The 23,442-nt window shown below is 41.5% G+C and overlaps 1 protein-coding gene across 1 annotated transcript in view; it reads right to left on the bottom strand.

The window, feature by feature from the left end:
* Nucleotides 1-5,924: 5,924 nt before the first annotated feature.
* LRRC7 (leucine rich repeat containing 7) overlaps nt 5,925-23,442 on the bottom strand; it is a 244,485-nt gene continuing 226,967 nt past the window's right edge. Inside the window, exon 26 of the mRNA XM_063137517.1 lies at nt 5,925-6,032. Coding sequence (XP_062993587.1) covers nt 5,925-6,032 — 108 coding nt within the window. The remainder of the gene's footprint in view (nt 6,033-23,442) is intronic.

The following is a 23,442-nucleotide window of genomic DNA, read 5'->3' on the forward strand; positions in this document are numbered from 1 at the left end:
AAGCCATGGTTAGGCTGCTAACCCTTTTGCTGCGAATGGTTAGTGAGCTTGTTAAAACCATGTTTATGTAGCCACCATAAGAATGGTTCACACAATACGCTATCATAACGTTTAGCTCAAAATGCTTAAGCACCATGGCTTAGCATGTTGTCTGAACAGGGTCACACACACAAATCTGAGAAACAATGAAATGCCTCTTTTAAGATGGTGGTTGCCCCCTGCCATTTGAATAAATATTAAAATAATTTTTAAAAACCTTCAGCCTGATTGTGTGTAGTCCTTTAGCCAATTGAAAGGTTTTTAACTGATAATATCTAACTGACTGATTAAATATTGCAGCTCTAATTCTAATACATAGCACGACTTAAATCGTGCTAGGGAGAATTATTAAAGGGATTCTAAATATTATAATTCTGTGGAACTCAGTTTAGCAGAGGTTCAGACACCAGAACATGTCCCAGCACATCTGCAAAACAACTGAAATGATATTAATGTCTACAATCCATGTAGGAACATCCATGTATGGTAATCCTAATGTGTCCCTGATGAAGACCAAAGTATGGGAATTTCTGCCTCTCCCTGTACATTTTAGACTGCATTCCTATACACACACTTACCTAGGAGTAAGTCCTATTTAACTCAATGGGGTTTACTTCTGTGTAGACATGTATAAGATTGCAGTTTTAGTGTACTTTCAAAGCATTATTTGGCAAATAAGCTTGTATAGAAAGCTAAACAGCGGGTATTGCTGGTAACAGAATTGTTACCATGGCAACAAATGCAGCAGAGTCTAATTCTAATGAGAAGGTAGAAACTGAAGAGTAAACATTTAAGCATCAGTTTTGGGTTTCACATGGGTATTTTTAAATCATAAAAAAATGAGAATGAGTATGTTTAAAAACCATACAAGATCCTCAATGGGATATGAAGGCGGGTAAGCTCTGCAGTGTTTTATGCAAGCTGTACTGACTGAAGAAGCAATCTGAGATTCAAAGAACACCAAGGATTCACAGAACACAAGATCAGTGCCATAGGGAATATTTAGCTTACATTTATACCCTACACTGTTTATGGTTTCCCAGGACATCTTCCATCCACACAGCTTACATGGGGAGGCCTTGCAGAATATGTTGCATTATAACATCTTATGCATGGTTATGCATCCCCTTATAATTCTCTGATTTAATAACATAGTTGAGCTGAAGTCTACATTCGATGTGTTAGGGGTACGCACAGAAAAGTTTTTGCTTTGGATCCCACTTTGGTGCTTTGCGTAGGTGGCCAATTTGCTTGGGACTGATTCGGGCAACCCTAGCTCCACCTGAAGCCACTATAAAGTGGAGATCAACAAATGGTTGTCAGAATTGGATGAAATTTTCAGGCATAGAAGGCCTTTCTGAGAGAATGAAGCCTGCCAAATTTCAAACAGATAAGGGTTTGTGCTAGGCACTTTTAAGGCTGATTTGGGGGTTGGGGTGGGGTCTGTCCTGGAATAAGGAAATGTTTGGATTATACAAGCCAAAAAACCACCACCAACATTCCACCACAAACTCCTTCAGTGTTCCTGCTCCCAAGAGAATGAACAAGAAAATAGAAATGGAAAACTGGCATAGTTCTGATCTATTGCTTCAACAACCTTCTAAAAAGATTGGAGAAGAGCCCTAATAAAGCAATCCCCTAGTTGGATCTTAGAGCTGTCAGTCAAAAATATTACACCCCTCCTCTTCCCTACCCGCCCCGGCATTTTCATTTTGTGGAGAGTATTAGTTGGTGGGGTGTGTGTGTGAATGTATGTATGTATGTATGTATCCATTTTAAACTGATTGGCTAAGATCCTCCAAATCTCTGACATGGGCCCAAATGTTCAGGACCTGCCCAGTTTGCGTCAGAGAAGACCTGATGTGCTTTGGACAAGGTCAGAATCCGAAACAGGTTTCACCCAAACCAAATACACACCCTGTACTACATAGCCCTGAGGGGTTTAACAGGTGATTTTTTATGATTTGTTGTAGAGTCTTATTGTTTAATCATTGTTTTATATTTCAAGATAAACTATCTTAAACCTAAGAAAGGTGGGGTATAAATATCTTAATTAGCCTGACAGATATTCAAAAATGTTAATTGCTTGCATAAATCTAATGAAGTGCCTCAGCCACGTGACAAAAGGACTGAATTACATTATAAACTGCTTTTCAATTATCTACACTAAGGGTTCCTCTAGCCATAAGCTGCACTAAACACTCCTACACTTGTAGATAGGAAAAATCGCACGACCATCTTTCCCCAATCATTGTCCTATTCTGGCTAAAACCCTATGCACTTTTCATCAAGCAAAACTCCTCACCATTCATTGAGAATTCAGGCTGCGTAAGAACAGCGTACATTTGCATTAGAGCGTCTGAGCTTGGAATGAGGAATGGGATGTGGCAGGAAAGCATTGTAGGTTCCAAAGAATACAGAGAGTAGTTGGAGGTATTTCCTTGTGGGCTATCATAAACCACATGGAATGAATGTGATCAGAAAGAGTAAAGCACTTGGACATGGGCAAGAGCCTTCCTTCGCAGATACTATTAGTTTACTAACAACTATAACCACTCACTCGATATATAGGCCTGCAAGGAACGCCACATGTGCACCTGCTGAAGAGATGGTCAGCAATAGCTTTGGCCAGTACTGATTACAGGCTTGGTGCTTGAAGGAGGTAAGGGGAGCCCAGATGCAGTCCCTGTTCCACATCTTTGTAGCTTAATAATATTCCGAGTGAAACGCTCAACCGATTGGATGCGTGAGGAAGCGATGGAGAGTCTCACTCCATGCCACGCTTCCCATTCTCCTCCATGGAGACTCCCTGCTCTGTCCCCTATCTCTGAAGTCTTTGTAGCCCTGACCCAGATTGCATTTCTTGTTCACACAGACATGTGAAGGAGTGTTGGGAGAGAGATGATAAAATGAATTAGCCAGAGGTCACATAAATGTAAAATGACATTGTTTTTACTATTGGCTAGTTAGAAGTCAGAATATGAAAAACTGCACGTCGTGTTAAAGTGACATTTGATTTGTAAGTTTGTTTTAGAATGTGGAACTCTAACATAGACAAGCACCTTGAATTTTATAATAAGGATTAGAGTGTCATGTATAAGATATTATTCTTAGTTTTTATTTGTTCAACATCTCTGAAATGTGTAGCGCACAATAAATTTCCTTTTCCCAAGCACTGGAGTTGGCCTCGCTTTAGTTTCCCGTGTATTATATACAGACATGTACTAGAGCTGAGCAGGGGGAGGTGGCTGAGCTTGGTGAACTATTTCCTGCTCTTCAAAAATGGATTAATCAATATCTGTTTCACCTCTCGCACAATTAACCTCCTTCTACCCTACTCAAATTAGGAATGAATCATTCCAAACTCAGGTTCCCTTGTTAAATTGTAGAGTGATTGCTTTTGGAAGCATGGCATTAAACTGCTAGGCAGTCCTGCTTACTTGTTTGGCCACTACATTTGGGTTAGAGCTGCCTTAAACTATGAAGCTTGGTCACTTTAAATAATGTGGATATTCGGAGAAATAAGAGGTTTCCCGCTCACGCGAACAACTTCACTCTTTAAAATGATTTACAATCTATTCCAAAAGTTTACATGTTGTGAGCTAAAAGCATCAGCAAAAGCATGGTAATTGATTCTTGTCTAGACTGTTTATTTAGGTTCAAGAATTAATGGGTTTATTTATGAGCTGTCTCACCTTGAATGCTGACATTTTTTAGCTGATTAGAATGGAACCAGCTATAAACATGGCCCTAGATCCAAGGATTCAGGGTTGCAGCAGTAGGCTTTGGGTGTGCTGCTTGGCATGAAGTTCTAACCACTCTGCTCTGATGCTCTGCGGAGGTATGAAAGAACTGGCAGGATTCCCTATTTCCCAAATGGGCTGGTACTATTAACGGCTGGCCACTTGTTTGGAAGTGCACTCAACACACCTGTGTTTGGCTCCAGAGTTGCACCTCTGCCTGCAGAAGGATACCGCTGGCGGAACTGGACTCTCCTCTCCCCACTACAGCCCCCCCCCCACGTCCTCCGAAACTCCAGACGGTCGCCCAACCCTACAACAGAAGTCTGGAAGACACGTGGAGTGTGTGTGGGGGGGAGTAGGGAAAAGAGGTCCCATTTCACCGGTGGTATCTTTCTATGGGTGAAGGAATGATTCTGAATCCAGCCCCTGATTTCACTCCATCCATTCCCAAGCAGTGGGATACTTTCCCCTATGAAGTATGTTATCATTCTGGCAGGGGAGGGGCTTAACTAGAAAAGCACATTACACCTATTTTGCAGCAGCTGAAGTGGTTGCTAATTTGTTTCCAGACACCATTTGAAATGTCGGTGGTTACCTTTAAAAGTAACCTAATGGCGTGGTTGCATAATACCTAAGGGACCACTACCTTGCATGGCAATCTACTGCTCCTTACGATTTCTTGGGGAGGTTCTTCATGTTCCGTCTGTTGCTGTGGCACAACTGTTCAGGGCACGAGAAAAGGTCTTCTCTGTGGCCACACATAGATTATGGAGCACCTTTCCTCATGAGATCCATTTGATCTCCTCTCTCCCAGTTTTCACTACCTGGCTAAGACCTTGTTTATATAAATAGTCTGCCAGAAGGAAGGCTAGTTTTGCATGTGTTACTGCCCCCTCCCCACACACACACATTTAACAGGGTGTATGTTAAATGTAAACCTCCAGTCTAAGGCATACATGTATTTGCACTGGAACTAGCGCAAAATGCAGCAGCTAGACTGCTGACTGGGATATCTCATAGAGACCATATAACACCAGTCTTAAAGGAATTGCACTGCCTGCCAATACATTTCCGGTTGGAATTCAAGGTGTTGGTAATGACGTTTAAAGTCCAAGACGGCTTAGGACCTCGATACTTGAGGGAGCACCACTCCCTATATCTGCCCGAGACCTGAGATCTGCTGGAGGAGCCCTTTTCTGTGCCCCACCAACACGAGATATACACTATGGTGGGACATGGGAGAGGGCTTCCTCTGTTGTGGCACCCTGGCTGTGGAATACCCTCCCCCTGGAGACCCGACTGGCGCCGGCATTGACTTCATTTTGGCACCAGGTTAAGACATGGCTTTTTAACAAAGCCTTTGATGGCTAAATGTCTTGTTTTAATTGGATTTAACTGTTTTAAAATTTCATATTGGTTTTAATATATTAATGGTTTAATTTGTTTTAGAATTGTATATTTATTGTTCTATTTTATATATATGATTTTAGCTGTATGCTGCCCTGAGATCCTTGTGATATAGAGCAGGAATATAAATGTTTTAATAAATAAATAAACAAAAAAGTAAAAGATTTACAGTGTACTCCTATAACATGTCATCTCAGAAATGTGTTGCATTATGTTCAACTCCCAGGTAAGTGGGTATAACATAGCAGCCCTAATTTTTATAAGTTATATATATTTCTTCTAGGTGTCTATGAAAATATTCTTCTATAAACCATTTAAGATAGATAGACTTTATGGGAATTATATTTTTATATAGTTTTCTTTCTAAAGGCATATTCAACCTAGAGGCAGTGTTTCTGACGGACAGCAGAATTTGAAAAGGACTTGTGTGTGCTTCTGTGTTCTGAAATGTCATGACGTCCAGAAATAATTAAAAAGAATAATTAAGCTGGCACCAATTCATAGCCAGATGCTTACAATGAAAACTAATACGTAATCACATGGAATTTGTATTTATATAGTTATTTTTCCCCAGGATGATCCATACTAACATATAGTATTATACATTTGGCACTATGTTTGCCATTGGTCCAGCAATTGGCAAAAATTTGTTTCTTATATATATATATATATAAACTTTTTATTTAATTAAACATTAGATCTGGCTAGGCATATTTTACTATTTATAAAAAATATTTAGACATTAAGCTCACGTTGAATAACTAGGTCTACTGTATTCTGGAAACTCTTCAGTAGTAATACAGCTTTTTCATGTTCCATATGTACAAAACTGTGTCCATTTGCCTGTAACAGACAAAAGAGGCAAAATTAATAAAGCTGTTTATCATTAGGGTCACATGGGGCATATAGCTTAAAGACCAACTGAAATCATACAATAATTCAAAACAGGTGAAAAGCAATCCCAGTAGAATCTCTGCTATCCAACTTGGATTATCCCAAGGCTACATGAAGTTCAAAGCATGTCCCCATGCAACCCCATGTCAGTGTAATCCTTGTTAAATTACATTCATGTTAATTTCCAGATTATACCAACACTATTTTTATTCGGGCTAATAAATCTTCCAATTTACAGGGGTTTGCCCCCATGTCAGTCTGGAGACTTGCACTGAGAAAGCGGCTACTACGCTCATTCTCTTCACACTGAGTTCTGTTTGTAAAGTGTGCTACACGGGAGCAAATGACTACACATCCAGCAAGTGGAATCCTTGCTGGATTGCGTCCTTCACACATCGCCCAACACAGGAGTGATGAAGCTCAGGCCCCGGGGGCCAAATCCAGCTCTCCTAGGGTCCCAGTCTGGTCCTCCAGATGGCCACACCCTCTTCCCCAGCCCTCTTCCCTCTACCACTTCAGTGGTTTCCTGGTTTTTGTGCCATCTTCCCAACTCAATCATAAAAGCTTGACTTGCCTCTCCTAAGGCTCTGTTACTTGCAGTAAGAACTTCAAGCTAAAACCTGCTGTATGTTGTGTCTTTTGGCCCAACCCCTTTTTGCCTTTGACCCTGCCCACCACTGGAATGTGTCCTCGAGAGCTTCAAAACTGAATCCAGCCCTTGGGCTGGAAGAGGTTCAACAGATTATTAATGCCACCAAGACCGCTCCGATTTGCAGCTGAGAGATCTGAGTTCAATCACACATCCCCCCCTCCAAATCAGCACTATGATACTGGTCACCTCTAAGGGAGAGATCCTCAAGAGCATGGTGGTGGTGCTGCTGCTGTGTGAGGACTAAATCAGGGCCTGTAAATGTAACAATTATAAAATGACAACAGCAGCTATAATTTAAAAGCCAGGCATGTTTGTGCATGCACCAGTCTTGTGATAAAAGCCAAATTTAACGCTGAGCAAACCAATGTTCTCCATGCAAAATACATTTATTTTGCTTAATTTCATGATTTATTTTGCTTGTGTGATTAAGCAAAGACAGCAGGGGAGGGGAATAAACAGTAAAGGAGAAAAAGCAGAAGTAGTAGAAGAAAACCAGAAGTAGAAGAAACTGCAGATATGGGCCCATATTGGACACAATTGGTCACATATGGACTGTGCTACCAGTCACCAAGGGCTATTTCCTGGCATTTCTCAGCAGCATAGTGCTGGCACAAATAAGGGCACTCTTAAGCAAATACTGTATTCTGTTTGTGTTGTGTTCTTCACATCATAATCAAAGATTTTTCATTCTACAAGGTAACACACCCTGGCATTTTTCACCACACTCAGGATGTGCCACAGCTTATGCCAGGCTTCATTTAAGTAAGTTTTACAAAGAATATGTAGCCATCTCTGAAAGATGGCAGGATTTGGCACATTCTTCAAGAGTTTTTTTAAAAAAAACTTGATATGTGATTGATTCCAGAGTCTGCAGTAGGGAAAAAAAGTGACATTTAACTTGAAAAATAGGCAATGGAATGGGAATTGTTTCATACTAGCTCCTAAAAACTGCCTTAAGCCCCTATTTTCAAAGCATCATAGGACTAAAAGAAACCAGGAGGTTGGTTAAACATCCCGGCCCAAGGATCTGCCATATAAAAGCTCCACCGCTACCCATCCCAATTAGCTTCCATATGCAATTATTAGAAGCCAACAAGATATCCAAGGCATGAATCACTTAAGTGAAAGAAGCCATAGGCTGCACAGTCTGAACTAATAAATAATACGCCTGACCTTGAGGAGACTATTTTCATTTTTTTTCCTGGTAACAACATGAAGTACTGAGATGTCATATGGATTTCGTCTTTCAGAATGGCCATACATGACATAAAACACTCATATCCTACAAAGCTCAATAATCTTAATTCTAATTTACTCTAATGCTATATAAAATTGTACAGTTATATTCAGCATTTGTATGGTAAATTTAGCATTTCTTAGTTACAGCATTCTTCTTTTTTATTTTGAAATTAACATTCTAAAATGGCTGAAGCATTCCATGGGTTTATTACTAGCATATTTATCACTCTAGTTTAGCATTTATTGATCTCTATTGCATACATTACGTATATCTATTTCATTCTGCATGGTTTGCCTCAGTTTAAACATGTTTCATTAAAGTCTCAGATCAAATTTGTTCAAAAAAACACAAAAAAAACCTTACCAGATATTTTAATTCCTTCTTCTCAGTGCTGTAATCTAGTGCAAATCTACTATGTTTGAAGCACATTACAACGATCACATGTTCAGCCTTTTCCCCAAGACTTCAGTTTCACTCCTCGGCTTTCCTTTAGTACCATTATTGGCCTGGTTCAGAAATAATGGCTGAAACATGGTCTGACTTTAGGCATACATGTCTCCTTCTTTTGAATGCTTCAATTCCGTTACTCCCTCACTGGTTTGTACAAACTACAGTTTGCTTATAAACCTGTGGATTCCTGTTCTTTCTTGGAGAGAAACTCTGGTTTGGTCAATTTGCTTGTCATGGTAAATTATGGATTCCTCAAACCAGGCAGGGAAGAAGATAAACTGGAGCATACAAGGAGAAGAGAAAGCCTGTGAACCTTAAACCCAATGATGATCAAACCATGACTTGGCTGTTACATCTGACTTGGGTAAAAATTATCTCGGAAATATAATTTTCACGGGAGGATCTCATGGTTTTCCCAATTGCTTCTTCTAAACTCAAGACTGGTAGCCATAAATACGGAATGGCTCAAAATGCTTCGGTCAAAATGTATGGCAAAGACAGCTATAAATCTCTCTTAGGCCTGCCAATATTTGAAGATGCTATTAATTTCCCCCCAGAAAAGCACTGTTTATAACAATGGGAGGAAATGGCTAGGACCCCCCAAAAAACTCTACAGTTAGAGCGGCAAAGGCAAGGGCATGTCGGATGTATGTTTTTGACAACTGCTATTAAACTACCCACATGACAAACCACTACTAAAACTGAAGGGAGCTTTAAAAAGAATTTGATATTTATTACTTCCTTTTTTTTTATCCCACCCTTCTTCCAAAGGGCCCAAAAAGGCATACATGTTTCCCCTCCCCATTCTTCTCACTAGCTTAGACAGAGAGGGTGGCTAGCCTAATACCACCAGTCAGTGTGAGAAACTGAGCCTGGATCTCCCCCAGCATATGTTTAGACTCTAACCACTACAGCACACTAAATGATATGGTGTGGAAGTAGCTGTCAAAAGAAAAACGAGTCTTGATGGGTATATGTGCATACCTAAAGCATCTTTTGGATCCCAACAAATATGAATGTAATCATCCAGAACCATAACGTTACAATGTACAGAGAACTGCATGTTCATGGCTCAATGGAAAGTACAGCTCCGTCATCGTACAGAGTGCTGACCATACATTTGGTCAAACAGAGATTCTCGTGGAGGTAGAGAAAGAAAGTCTGTGTTCTAGACCTTTTCATGATCCCAAGAGGATAATCGGCATTTAACGAAATCTAGTGGTACTGGGGGGGAAATGTATCAAAGTTACAATTCAATGTTGAAGTGTAAATTTAAGCACTGTCAAGAAGGCAAAACCATTTTTTTTCCTATAATAAGGGAGGAAGCAACAAGAAGGGTAATAATGAACAGAGAGCCCACACACTAAAGAGAAAATTCTTTTATTAATTTAAATGTTGTTTTAACAAATAGCAGGAAAATAATTTAAGAGAAAGAGTACAAATTCCAGACAGATCAAAGACATTCAACAAAGCCTTGAATTACATGTGCAAAACCTCAGAGGAATATTTTCTGGCAGCCAGACTAATGCTGGGCTCCATTTAGATTTTAGGGTTTTTGTAAAGGCTGATGGTCTGTCATGTTGCAGTAAATGGCCTTAAGTGCAAAAATATCTGTCTGCATGTCCCTTTCTCATATCCTGACAACCTAATTTTGGCTTCCAACCTAAGGACTGAAAAAACCTAATTTAGGCCACAGTTCTCCATCCACTTACTCCAGAGTAGTTCTATTGATTTTGGGGGGGGGGGGAGGAGAGGAATTCAGATGGTTCTTTGATTGAACATGAATAAACCCATTCTTCTGTTTGGCTGATCTTGATGCAGTGCAAAGGGCCGATAACATAAAAAAAAAATGTTTTCTATTCAAGGGTTTTTATAAAGGATCAGAACCATGATCCCTAAACATGCACCATGGATCAGAGTATGTTGGCTGGAGTGATTTACTTTATCATAAGCAAGCTTTCAGCCCTCCTTCTTTTACAACTTTTACCTGAAAATTAGATGCATTTGACTACAAAGAGCACATGAAAATGTGAGAACGCTTAAGGATTCATTTGTATAATAGCACATGCTACAGAATGGTGACACAAATGGAAGCAGAAAAACTAAAGGAATCCTAATGATCGTCTCCTGAAATAAATGGAGTATTTAGGGCAGAATAGACTGTAATTCTGTCAAAAGCACAGAAACCCAAGAGAAATTAGAATTTCAGTGAAACGTAGACCCTCCAAACTTCTGAAGGTGAGGAGATATATAGTCAATGCATCCAAGACTATTTGGTTCCACCGTGAAGTGGCTCCAGTACACATTAAGCTCACATGGTTGTTTTCCTAAAGATACCATCGTATGCCATGGATACTATTAATATCGGATGTCAAAATATTATATTTCCACTGCAGTGCAAGATGAAAATTTAAATGGAGCTATAATACCGAACCAATAGATCATATATGATCTCCTTCAACATAAGCCTAAAGAGAAGTTGCTTTTAATAAGAACTGCATGCTGGACTTCTGAGTAAGGGAGTATGATCCTTGTATACAACGTGTTCCATTTTCCTATGATTTGGCCTTGAAATAACATGTTTACTTGAAACAGCTTTAACTGGTTTCTGCTGTAGGAGTTATTACTTATTTGCCATTTTTAAAAAAATCAGAAGGTAGTCTTTGGGATGAGAAAATCTTTTGTCGATGAGCCATATCAATGCATGAGGCAGGCAAACAATATATTCATATCTCAGTTTCCTTAACTCAGACATTTTGATGATGTTTTATAGTGGATTGTATGAGACAATGTTTTGTTCAGGGAGCAAGACCCTGGATTTTGAAATGGGATTTAGGAGATATCCAGTGCTTCATGTGTACTCACTGCCATCTGCAATAAGAACAGATATATTTCAGAACCTCATTTGCTAACTTTCGTTTACAAAAACAACTTATTAAGTTTAAAGTTATTGTCAGACTTACCATGAAACCACCCCAGGTTTGTTGGCCAGAAGTCAGGGTAATAACCAGGTTCTGAAATCTGAAAAAGGAAAGTATTGTGGCTGTGGTTCAGCTACTTTGCCACTGCCCACTTTACTGATAATTGGCACTTGAATGCCAACAGTTTATATTGAAGACCTAAAACACCATCCATATGCTAAGGAGGTAACAGTTTAATCTACATGACACACGTGGTTGATAGATTAACTTTAATGTTCATAACTGTGTGTTGGCCATTTTTATATTAACGATAGAGAGGTGAGGGGTCCCATGGAGAAAAATTAATGCATTCAGGACTAAACTACATGTGATGGTGGCAGACCCATTTGTTTAAACCCATTTTCCCAAATCACATAAAAAATGGGGTGGGCTATTCATACATGTTGGTATGGGTAGCATACCTCCCCCTAACCCCTGTCTCAAATTCTTCTCTCCCAGCTGCCCTTCCTTTTGGTACTGAAATTCAGCTCAAGAGAAACATGCCTGAGGGGAACTACCCCAAAGAGGTAAGCTGTATAGCTGAGGGTAGCACCCCACTTCTGTGCCCCATCTGCTCTAAAAAATAGACCACCCTCACTTTATATGCTATTGTGGCAGACCTGGGTGAAACAAATGGATCTGCCAAGTAGTTTGGCTTTCATACCATTCTCTAATAGGATTGAACTTTGAAAAAAAGATCTTTCTTGAAAATAGTCCAGCATCAATGTAAGTACTGTTGTTGATGAACAACAAGCAAGCTCATGGGAAATTGATTAGCGGCTCTAGGAAAGGAGGCAGAGAACTCAACCGGTTTTGTCAAGCAAAATGCCAATGTGTTTTGAATCTGACAGTTCTTCCACAACAGAAGTCTTTCAAAGTCACAAACATGATAAAAAAATATGATATAATAATACTGCTGAAATACATCTAGTTACAAAATTAATTGCATGGCTTAATATGTAATGATGTAATTGTTTTATATGTGTGCGCACACAGAAAACTAATTCTATAGAATGTCTAGTGAAACTTCTTACTAGCAAAGCCATGTAGTAATTAAAGAGTATGAAACTAGATATTGGATAAAAAGGAAGACATCAATGTAAAAAGTATCAGGTATTGTCATCATTAGTAAAACCTAATTAAACTGTTTCTAGATGGGCACAGGGCTCTTCCAGAAAGGGGGTTGTTAGTGGGATGTTTCAGGCTGTCCACACGATGTCATTAGTCTCCTGCAATCATCTTGGGTCCCCCACCCCCGCTTCTCCCTTCTTATCTCACAGTGGAGAAAATCGGTTAATTGTTTTCTGATGAGCCATGATCTGCAAAATACCAGTGGTGTGGCTACATGATTTCGGGAGCTTGTGATGTTTTGTGGAGGTGTGGTTGTGTGACATGTCAAGGTGATGTTGCTGGCTGTGTGTGTCTTCATGGCTTCAGGATTGCATGTCTTGCAGCTGCTGCTCTTTCCTTTATCCTCCCTCTACAGGCATACTCCTGTTTTAGTGTAATGGGGGAGGGGGAACGATTAATATTTTGACAGAGGTGGGGGGGGTTGTTTCTTCTCATGAACTGCGCAATTCTGAAAGTCCAAAGAGTCACTACTGTGCTTTTACTCCTGTGTAACTGCATATGGTCCTGATTTGGACCATGGTGTTCTGGGAGCAGAGGATTAAACCTTCCTTCCCCCCCCCCACAATTTTACCACCACCACCACCCGGGATAGTTAAAAAAAGAAAACGATAAAATGGATATTTTGTTATTTTTTAATCTCCCCCCCCCTTTTATGGGGGTGGGTGGGCAAGTTTTAACTCTCCACTCCCAGAATACCACAGTTTTTACCCAAATCAGGGCAAAGTGCACTTACAACACGTTAAAGTGCAGCAGTGAATCTTTGGAATTGCAGAATTGCACAACTCTTGAGAAGAAATGAATTCTTGAGAAAACTAAATGGGAGATTTATGCAAATTTCCTCTAATTTGAGCAAAACTCCTAATTTGTGCAACTTTCCTGCAGTGACTAAAATGTGTGTGGGGGGTGGGGTGTGTGATTCTGTCTACAGAGATAATTTGTGCAAATTAGGAAATTTGCGCAAATTGAACTAGGAATCAGGAACAAGACAAATGCAAACATGTGTTCATCAACTTGCAAATATTATTGGTGGACACATGCTCATGCTTGTGTTTAGAGCTTCGAACAGGCCATGCTCACGTTTTGTGAAATACACCCCTAACTGAGAAAGGTTTCATAAAATATACAATTTGGTCTTCCAAAATAAGTAGGCTAATAAAAATAAATTCTACTTCAACTCCATTTCTCCAAAATATATACCAAAATAAATCAGAACCATTAGGAAGAATATTGACTGTAAATAACAAATTGCCCCCTTTTAGCAGTATTATAATGGATTTATTATAAATGGATTTATAATGGATTTATTATATTTTGTCATGTTCATACTCAAAACACATATAGAATTTTGTTTGACAATAAAGCTTTTTATGTAGTTGATGGCTTTTACCCTCTAGATCTTTTTGCTGTGATCTGAAACACTCCTGTTCCATTAGTAACTTTAAGGCTCATTTCACACACTGATTTAATGGTGTAGCAGCCACTTGAAAATACAACCTCAACCACATAAAGGTTGCCCCACATGTTGAACCATTCATTTCATGTGAACAACTGCCCATGTTGTTCCAACAACTTTTGCCATGCAATTGCAAACTACAAAATCAAAGAAGGGTTGCAATGGCATGGAGAAGATTTCCAGAACTCCATGGGGAGCCATTTCACACAAAAGGCTTGTTAAGTGGCGTCTGTATGGTCAAGTGGCTATTAATCTGCTGATTTGTTGCTTCAACTGGACCTAACTGTTGACTTATTATGATCCTATAATAAGCACATGCTTACATATACATGTTTATCGCTTGCATTATTCTGCTCTGATTCACTTGTGTGAATGAGCCATCATAGGTTAATCACTATCATTCCATAACAACCTAAATAAAACTGGAGATAGTTCAAACATTTAGCCACATCATCAAGCATTTTTATCAAATGATGATATACATGTGGCCAGCCCTATGTGTTCTATATTACTTAACCAGCCAGTCACTGAAATTCTAAAACCAATTGACTACCTCTCCCATGAATAGAGTAGAATGTTCTGTGGTGTTGTTTTTGTTTTTGGTAAGACTCAGATAATTAGCTAGGTTCCATACCAGGGGAAGTTTAGGGCTTTGTTTTCCACTCTGTATATACAGCAATTATACAATAGAGTGAGGGTTCTTTTCGTACATCACTTTGGTGTCGTAAAGTCATCTGTTTCCCAATGTATATGGTTCTTCTGAATGTAGCCACATATCATGGGAAAGGGCCACCATAGAAAAGGCCTTGCTTGCTCCTTGTCATTTCTCACCTGATCCCTGAAGGTAAAAGTATCTTGAGCAAGGCCTCACCTGACAATCTTGGCATGCCCAGGAGCAGGAAGGGTCATATGGAAGAAGGCACTCCCTAAAGTTGACAATGATCCACCTCTTGACCCATAGCAGGGGGACAGAGAAATCTTGGAGCAGAGAAATCTTTTCCTTTCTGTGCCCTGAGTGATTTTATCCCTTGCCAATTCTTTTTGTGGAAGTCAGATATTCTGCAAATCATGGATTCAGCAGCAATATTACTAATAGTGCCCCTGACAAGGAAGAACACTTGTAATGTCTGCCATAATGAAATTGGCAAGGTATAAATCTGGTGATAACTTTTCTACATCAGAAGTAAACATAGAAACTAGGGGCATGTCTAAACAATTCATTTATTCCAGGATTATCGCTAGGTCGTCCCTGTACATCCAAATGATGCACAGGGGATCCAGGGGTCAACTGGGGATGACCACAGATACCCTGGGATAACTGAAATCAGAGATTTCCTGGTTTTCCTGCGGTCCTGGGACAACCCTGAGGACCACGGCAGGTGTAGCGCAGCCTCTGGGGTCCTCAAATGGGCACGAAGCTGTGCAGGGGTGGCTCTGTGCCCCTTGGGGTGGGGTGGCAGCAATTGGGGTTGGACACAGAGTTTGGTGAGGGGTTAACTTACTTTTTCGCCACACGCGCATGGGTCTCCTCTTTTTAAAAAATGGCTCCCGCGACATCCCTTCTGGGACGTCGTGCAGCCATATGGACACTGGGGGAAGATCACGGAAGCAGGTAAGTCCGTAATCCTCCCCCTTCTCCCCGCTAAACCCTTAGGCGTAGACATGCCCTAGGTCTAAAGTAACCAAGTAGAGAACCAGCCATTGTGATGCAAAAGAAGAGTATATACAGACTGGTAGTCATTTTTACAATCTATCCCTCCCTCCCTCCCTCCACGATGAAGAAGAAATAATACCTGAAATATCCAGAATTAAATGCAAATGGATTATTGATATTTTGGAATGTATAAGGTTTGCTCTATGATGCCAGGATTTTTATTGGCGAGCTTCTTCCCTTCTTGTTAACTGTCACTTCTCAGTGCCATTAATTATCCAGGTCAAACAGAGCAAAGTCCATAGGAAATTAAGAAAAATTGACCACTTTGGCTCAATTCCACATTCCTTGAATAAGTTGGATAAGTTCATATTTCAGACAGTAAACCTGACACTGCAAGTGCTGCTATTAAGCAGATCCAGATAAAAGGAAACATGAATGAGCTGCATTCATCAACTTTGTATTGATTTACTGTGTAACCAATACACATCAGCAGGGCATTCTGTCTCAGTAAAGGTTGAACCATCGCTTTAGATTTTGAAAAGGTGAATATTCAATCCAATTATACTTTGGATAATTATGAATCAGATCTAATTAGGTGCATAATCCACTAGGAACTTCTATGCAAGCACCACTGATATAAACAGAATTATAGCACAACAGCGTTGCTCTTTCAGAACTTGTTTATTTCTTCAGGGTTCTTGCAGAACAAGTTTCTGTTAAACATTTTGGATCATACATATCTCAACTTGAATAAATAACTTAAACATAACATTCAAAATATATTGGACATACGCACGTGCATTTCCTAGTGTTCTAAGTTGTTTCCTAGTTTTCTGGTGGCCACAAACAATGCTGTTTTTTTATGCCAACTTTCTTTTCTTTTAGAGAAAGAAAAGGCCTGGGCCAGATCTACACCAAGCAGGATATGACATTTTGAAAACAGTTTGAAAACTGTATATGGAGTGTGTCCTGGGCCCCAACAGTTGTCACTACTGTTATAAACCATTTTAAAGCAGTAGTGTAGATCCTGTCCTTGTCTACACATGCAGCCAAACATGGTGATAGAATGAGCGGCACCCATTCAGACTGCAGGACAGGGAATTCTATTGTAAATGTCCCTCTGTGTTAAAATTTCCCTGCTAATTAAAAAGAAAAAGCAGACTTTGCTTATAACATTTCTTCCTGATGTGCTAGTCTTCTATTTGCAGAGTGCTGATTATATGGGGCAGTATACAAAAGTATCCCCACCTTATAGTCTGAATTGATATAATTGATTCTACCAACTCATTTTGCTACATGTAGAGACCTAGACATCCTAAAGGTCTACCTGTAGAGCAGAATGAAAGGATCATTCAAAATGGTGTTCACCACCTGCAGTCTGAAGCAGTGCACATTACTTTGTCACCACAGGCTTCTACCAACTCATTTTCTTCCATGTGTAGGCAAGGCCTAAAATATCAGTGAAGAGGAAGACATTAACTGCCAAACATGCAAGTATATTTCTAATCCCACTTGGCTGATATTATGAGAATAAAGGCTCCTTTCTACCTGGCCATGGATATCCTGATTTTCAACTAGAGGAAATACTTGACAGGGAATGATCAAACATCCACCACATAAGAAAAGGTGGCAATATGTATCCTAGTATCTAGAATCCTATAACTATTTTGGATTTTCTGCCTTGCTGCTGAATCCGGAGTGGAGGGCATTCCTTTCTGGTATCTGGTAAGTCCCCTCACTCTTGGAGCTTCTCCAAATGTGCATGGTCAGAAACTGATACTTTTTTATTTATTTATTTAGAACATTTATATCCCGCCCTATATCATTAGGATCTCAGAGCGGCGTACAGATAAAAAGGTACAATGACACAAATCAATCTATGGAAAGACAGGTTGCTTACCTGTAACTGTAGTTCTTCGAGTGGTCATCTGTGCAGTCACACACATGGGCTCTGCGCCTGCGCAGGGCCAACTCCGGAAACTTCACTAGCTGAAAACATTTTTAGGCAGGAACCCTTCCCCCACCGTCCACTGAGCATGCTCAGGGGTTCCCGCTCTATCTCCTCAGTTCTTGAAACCGCCTAAACAGTCTCACTGAGGTGAACCACCAGGTAATCAATAATGACACCATAGTGGGGACGGTGGGAGGGTTGTGTGACTGCACAGATGACCACTCGAAGAACTACAGTTACAGGTAAGCAACCTGTCTTTCTTCTTCGTGGTCTCTGTGCATCACACATATGGGCGAATAACAAGCTGACTTACCGGAGGCGGGTGGTGTCAGGTGGTAAAAGTAACTCAAAGTATTGCTGATAAGACGGCACACCCAAAAGCACAGTCCCTACGTGCTCTGATGTCCAGGCGATAGTGACTGGCGAAAGTCAGAGGTGTTGACCAGGTGGCCGCTTTACAGAGGTCTGATAAAGCAATTCCTCTTTCGAATGCCGTAGAGGTGGCAACTCCTCTCGTGGAGTGAGAACGCACTCTACCCTCCAACGGGAGGCCAGCAAGTTCATCGGCTAATTTAATGGTTTGTACGACCCAAGCAGATATTCTCTGTGACGATACTTGAAGTCCTTTCTGTTTGCCCCCGTAACAAACGAAAAGTCTTTGAGATCTCCGGAAAATAGCAGTTCTGGACTGATAGAAAGCAAGGGCTCTTCTAACGTCCAATGTGTGAAGGGTTGACTCAAGTGGTGACGTCGGCGCAGGAAAAAAACTTGGCAGAATGATATCCTGACCAACATGAAACGATGACACAACCTTTGGGAGGAAGGCTGGGTCAGGTCTAAGGACCACATTGTCAGAGTGGAAAACTGTATAAGGTGGGTCTATGCGGAGTGCTGCTAGCTCTGATGAACGTCTAGCAGACGTAATGGCAACTAGAAAAACAACCTTGAAAGTTAGTAAACGAAGGTCCATAGTTGCCAACGGTTCAAAAGGCTTGCCAGACAATGCCTTGAGCACTACGGAAAGGCTCCATTGCGGAACAAAGGAACGAAGGGGTGGAACTGTATTTTTCATCCCTTTCATAAAGCGCTTAACTAGTGGATGAGTGAAGACCGAACAGCCCTGAATCCATAAATGTGAGGCAGAAATTTCTGCCAGATAAACTCTAAGAGAGGAAAACTTAAGGCCTCTTTTAAACAAGGAAAAAAGGAAAGCAAGGATGGTGGAAATAGGTGCTGAAAGGGGGTTCTCATTCCTGCTTAGTGCAAAGGAGGAGAAAGCTTCCCATTTGGTAACATATGACTTTCTAGTCGCTGGTTTCCTAGCTGCTAGGATTATGTCCCATATATCAGGGGGTAAGGATTGACAGTCTAACGCTGTCGTATCCTCCAGGCTGTTAGGTTCAATGACTCCACATCTGGGTGGATAATGAGCCCTTTCCCTTTGGAGATTAGGTTAAGATGAGCGATGGGATTGAACCCTTCGCTGTCGAATAGCAGGTCCTCAATCTAGTTTACAGAATGAGACCTGCTAATCATAGGTATGCATGCGAAACGCCAGAGCGCGCACCACTGCTCTCAACTCACAGTTGGTGAGGCAACAGGTCATGTTAAGTTGCTGACGAGAGGAAAAGTTGTTATCTGGACATCATAACTAGATAGTGTATAACTCTGGGGCCCAAAGCAGAAGAATATGTTCTGTGGCCTGGTAGGTCCAACATAAATGTTCTGAAAACTCCCCTTGGGAATAACTGAACTAATACAGAATTGGAACATGGGTGCGTAAAGAAAAAACCTAGTGTCCATTACTGGACCTTATGAAAAGATTCTGCCCTTTCCAATGTCAGAGCCATCAAAGAAGGGGCCTTCCAGGAATTTTTAACTGTCAGAAGCAGTGTTGGAAGGAAAAATATTGACATTGGAGTTGGCTTCTCAGTACATACAGCGTGAGATTTATTTACAGAGTTATGTGTCTCAATACCGAGTCATCCTCAATGATCGGGAAGTGGTATAAGTCCTCCGAAGGAGGTTCTGCCCTGTGTAGGCACTACATCATGAGGTGATGCAGACGAGAGCAATGTTGAGACCGACTGATAGTCCTCAAAGGATTGAGGGGAATCAGGTCTATTCTTATGCTCCAACCCATCTTCCCCAAGTTGATCTCCTGATGCCCCACAGAATGGGGATGGAATGGGGAAGAGCTAAGTAATTGTACTGACGCATTGTGGCTGTAACAGCTGAGCCCTGTGTATCGGTCACAATGACAGTGATCTCGGTTGTACGTATCCCCATCACGGTACTGATGCCAGTATCCATGCTTGTATGGTATTCTCAGGAGACGTGGCCCATTTAACATTGTGTCCCCTCCTCTCACAAGGGAGGGGGGGCAAAAATGATGACATTAGACATCATGGTAATAAAACTCTCTCCATTGAAAGCAAAGCACTCAGAGCATAGAGACTCTGGAAGGAGACCCTGAAATTGGTGGTTAGCCTGCAAGAGATATACTGCCTGATGTGGTGGACAGCTGTCCATTGGTTTTGGAGGGGAGAGATATCACATCTCACCCTCTGACATTGAAGCTGCATGCGAGATGCCACTCTTGGTATCAAGAGTCTCAGCCTTTGAACCAAAGAAGCTATTAATGTTATTGCCAATCTCAGTATCAAGGGTTCCAGCCTTGGTACCGAAGAAACCAGTTCTGTTATTGTCAGCCTCAGTACCAAAAGTTCCAGCCTTGGTACCGAAGAAGCCAGTTATGTTATTGCCACTCTTGGTATCAGGGGTTCCAGCCTTGTACCAAAGAAGCTAGTTATATTGTTGCCAGTCTCGGTATTGAAAGTTTCAGCCTTGGTACCGAAGAAGCTAGTTATATTGTTGCCAGTCTCAGTATTGAGAGTTTCAGGCTCGGTACCGAAGAAGCTAGTTATGTTGTTGCCAGTCTCATTATTGAGAGTTTCAGCCTCAGTACCGAAGAAGCTAGTTATGTTGTTGCCAGTCTCAGTATTGAGAGTTTCAGGCTCGGTACCGAAGAAGCTAGTTATGTTGTTGCCACTCTTGGTTTCAAGGGTTAGATCTGGCTTCCATACAGTAGCCTTGGCATGAGGCTTTTGTTGTTATTGTTGTATGTCCCAAAGGCTTAATTGACCTGGCCTTCCTAGATATCTCTTTTGCTGCAGAGCGCGTCCAGATTTCTGGAAGATCGGAACGACACACAGAGTCGGGGTCCGAGGATGCTGAGGGGACCTAAGGGGCCTCTACCACAATTGGCTGCATAAAGCACTTCGGAGAATCCGTGGCTTCCAGAGCATTTCTCCTCAGAATCGCCCCAAGCGATCAGTCCCAGAAGGCTTAAGTGATCTGGCCTTCTTAGATATCTCTTTTGCTGCAGATACAGCTAGAGAACATCCAGTATTTGAAGATCGGAATGACCCATGGTTAGAGTCAGGGTCCGAGGATGCTGAGGGGACATAGGCTGAGGAGCCTCCGCCATGAGTGGCTGCATTGATTGCTTTGAAGAATCCATGGCTTCCAGAGCATTTCTCCTCAGAATTGCCCCAAGCGATCAGTCCCAGTAGGCTTAAGTGATCCGGCCTTCTAAGATATCTCTTTTGCTGAAGATACAGCTAGAGAGCATCTAGTATTTGAAGATCGGAATGACCCATGGTTAGAGCCAGGGTCCGAGGACGCCGAGGGGACATAGGTTGAGGAGCCTCCGCAATGAGTGGCTGCATTGATTGCTTTGGAGAATCCGTGGCTTCTAGAGCATTTTTCCTCAGTATCGCCATTACGCGTTTAGCCCTCAGAAGGCTTAAGCGACAGGTCTCGATGATGCGAGCCTCTCCCAAACAAATCGAGAGAATATCTGTCTGTTGGGGAAGCTTGCTGACACATCTTCAGAAAAAAGGCCTTAACAGCCATGCGAGCCCTCCCTGATGCGATCCCAGATCGCTGGAGGGTGAAATAGCAATAATAAATTAAGACTTAACAAAAACTGAAAACAAACTAAAAGAACTAAAAACCTCAGCACTCTAAAGCTTTCTCTTCACGAGAAAGACAGAAGTTCCCAATGAGACATCCTTTCAGCAAAACAAAAAACAAACAAAACAGAATTTGGTGAGCGATCCCGGGCACGTCGGTATGGAGACATCGATCGGTACCGATGTCTGTCGGTACCGGCTGGTGGAGGCGGCTCCTCTCGGTATCGAGGGGAAGCGGGGGCCCGGTTCGCCATTGCATAGTCCAAAGAGGAGTCTCTTATTTCACCCTCTGAAACAGATGCCATTAAGGTGGGGTCCTCCACCGGTACTGTAACAATTTGGAAGGGTGATGGTACCGGGGAGTCCAGAGCTTCCTCAGCTTGCGATGTTGGCGAGGTCTTGGTATCGATACGCATCTTGGTATCGAATAGGACTTCGGTAGCGAAAGCCTTGGTATCGGGCTCTTCGGTATCGGAGGGAACCTTTGTAGTGATGATCTTGGTATCGGGCTCCTCGGTACTGTAGTAGACTTCGGTAGCAAAGTTCTCGGTACCGGACTCTTCGGTATTGACGAAGCTGGATTGGCTAATTTTGTCTTTGCATATTTAACCTTCAGCTTGCTCTTTTTCTTTTGGGGTTCTTCTGCCCCATTGTGCTCTCTCACTCTCTTAGAGATTTTCTTTGCTACTTTTTTAGAAGTGGAATGAGAGGAGGTAGGGGGAACCGATAGGGCTTCACGCCAAGTAGGAGGAGGTTGGGGCATTGACTCCATTTTGTTAGGAGAAGTAGAAACTCGAGCCGGTCTCGGTTTATCTACTGCCACCAAGGCCCTTTCCCAGAGAATCGCCTGAAGGCGGTCTGAGCGTTTTTTTCTCGCTTGCCTCGAGAATTTTAAGCAAAACACGTAGGATTCAACTACGTGTGCTTCCCCCAAGCACAATAAACACAACGAATGTCCATCCGTCTGGGAGATCTTTTGTCCACAGGATGAACACTTTTTGAAGAGTCCTGTTTGTGCCATAGGCACCTAACTACTAATAAGAAATATAAGGGGAATTTTTTAAAAATGTTATTTTATATATAGAAAAGTTAGAAAACTGGAGAAGAAAAAGGAAGAAAATGACAGTTTTCAGCTAAAAGGTAAAAACCTAACCTAGAAGTCTCCGAGAAACTGTTGACCCACAGGCGGTTGAAGAGGAGATAGGTGATAGAATGAGGAGATAGGGCGGGAACCCCTGAGCATGCTCAGTGGACGGTGGGGGAGGGGTTCCCACCTAAAAATGTTTTCAGCTAGTGAAGTTTCCGGAGCTGGCCCTGCGCAGGCGCAGAGCCCATATGTATGATGCACAGAGACCACGAAGAAGAACAGAGAGAGAGAGAACTTGGGGTTCTGAAGCAGACTAGCTAGTCAGTTAGGCTGATCTATTCAGGATCTTCGCTATTGGCACTTTTTGAAATAATTAATGTTTGTAGTTGGTTTGAATATAAACACCATGCATCCAGATGATAATATGGATACTATTCAGAATGCAACTGAAATTTGATGGCCTCAGTTATGATGGTTTCAGAAAAAATGTTATCCTCAGCTTCCCATATGAGAGGGTGGAGTATTAAAAAAAAATAACAATGGAGATGCAATTAAGTGCAAGTGTGAATAGAGGCCACAGTTCAAATTTGAAGCAGTATTTCTGCCTCAGCAGTACGTGAAGAATACAGACCATTGTGGAAATATTCATGTGGAATAAGCATATTGTGATCTGCTTCCTTCCTAGAACTGCTTGAGAGCATCCATGCCACGGCTGGTAAAATTGGAATAGGGCCGAGATCGGTCATCCCTGTCATGGGGGCAAGGGTTTAACCGTTCCCTGCTACACCATTTCCCCAATCTACG

Source organism: Elgaria multicarinata, chromosome 1 (genome assembly GCF_023053635.1).
Source record: "Elgaria multicarinata webbii isolate HBS135686 ecotype San Diego chromosome 1, rElgMul1.1.pri, whole genome shotgun sequence".
NCBI lineage: Eukaryota > Metazoa > Chordata > Lepidosauria > Squamata > Anguidae > Elgaria > Elgaria multicarinata.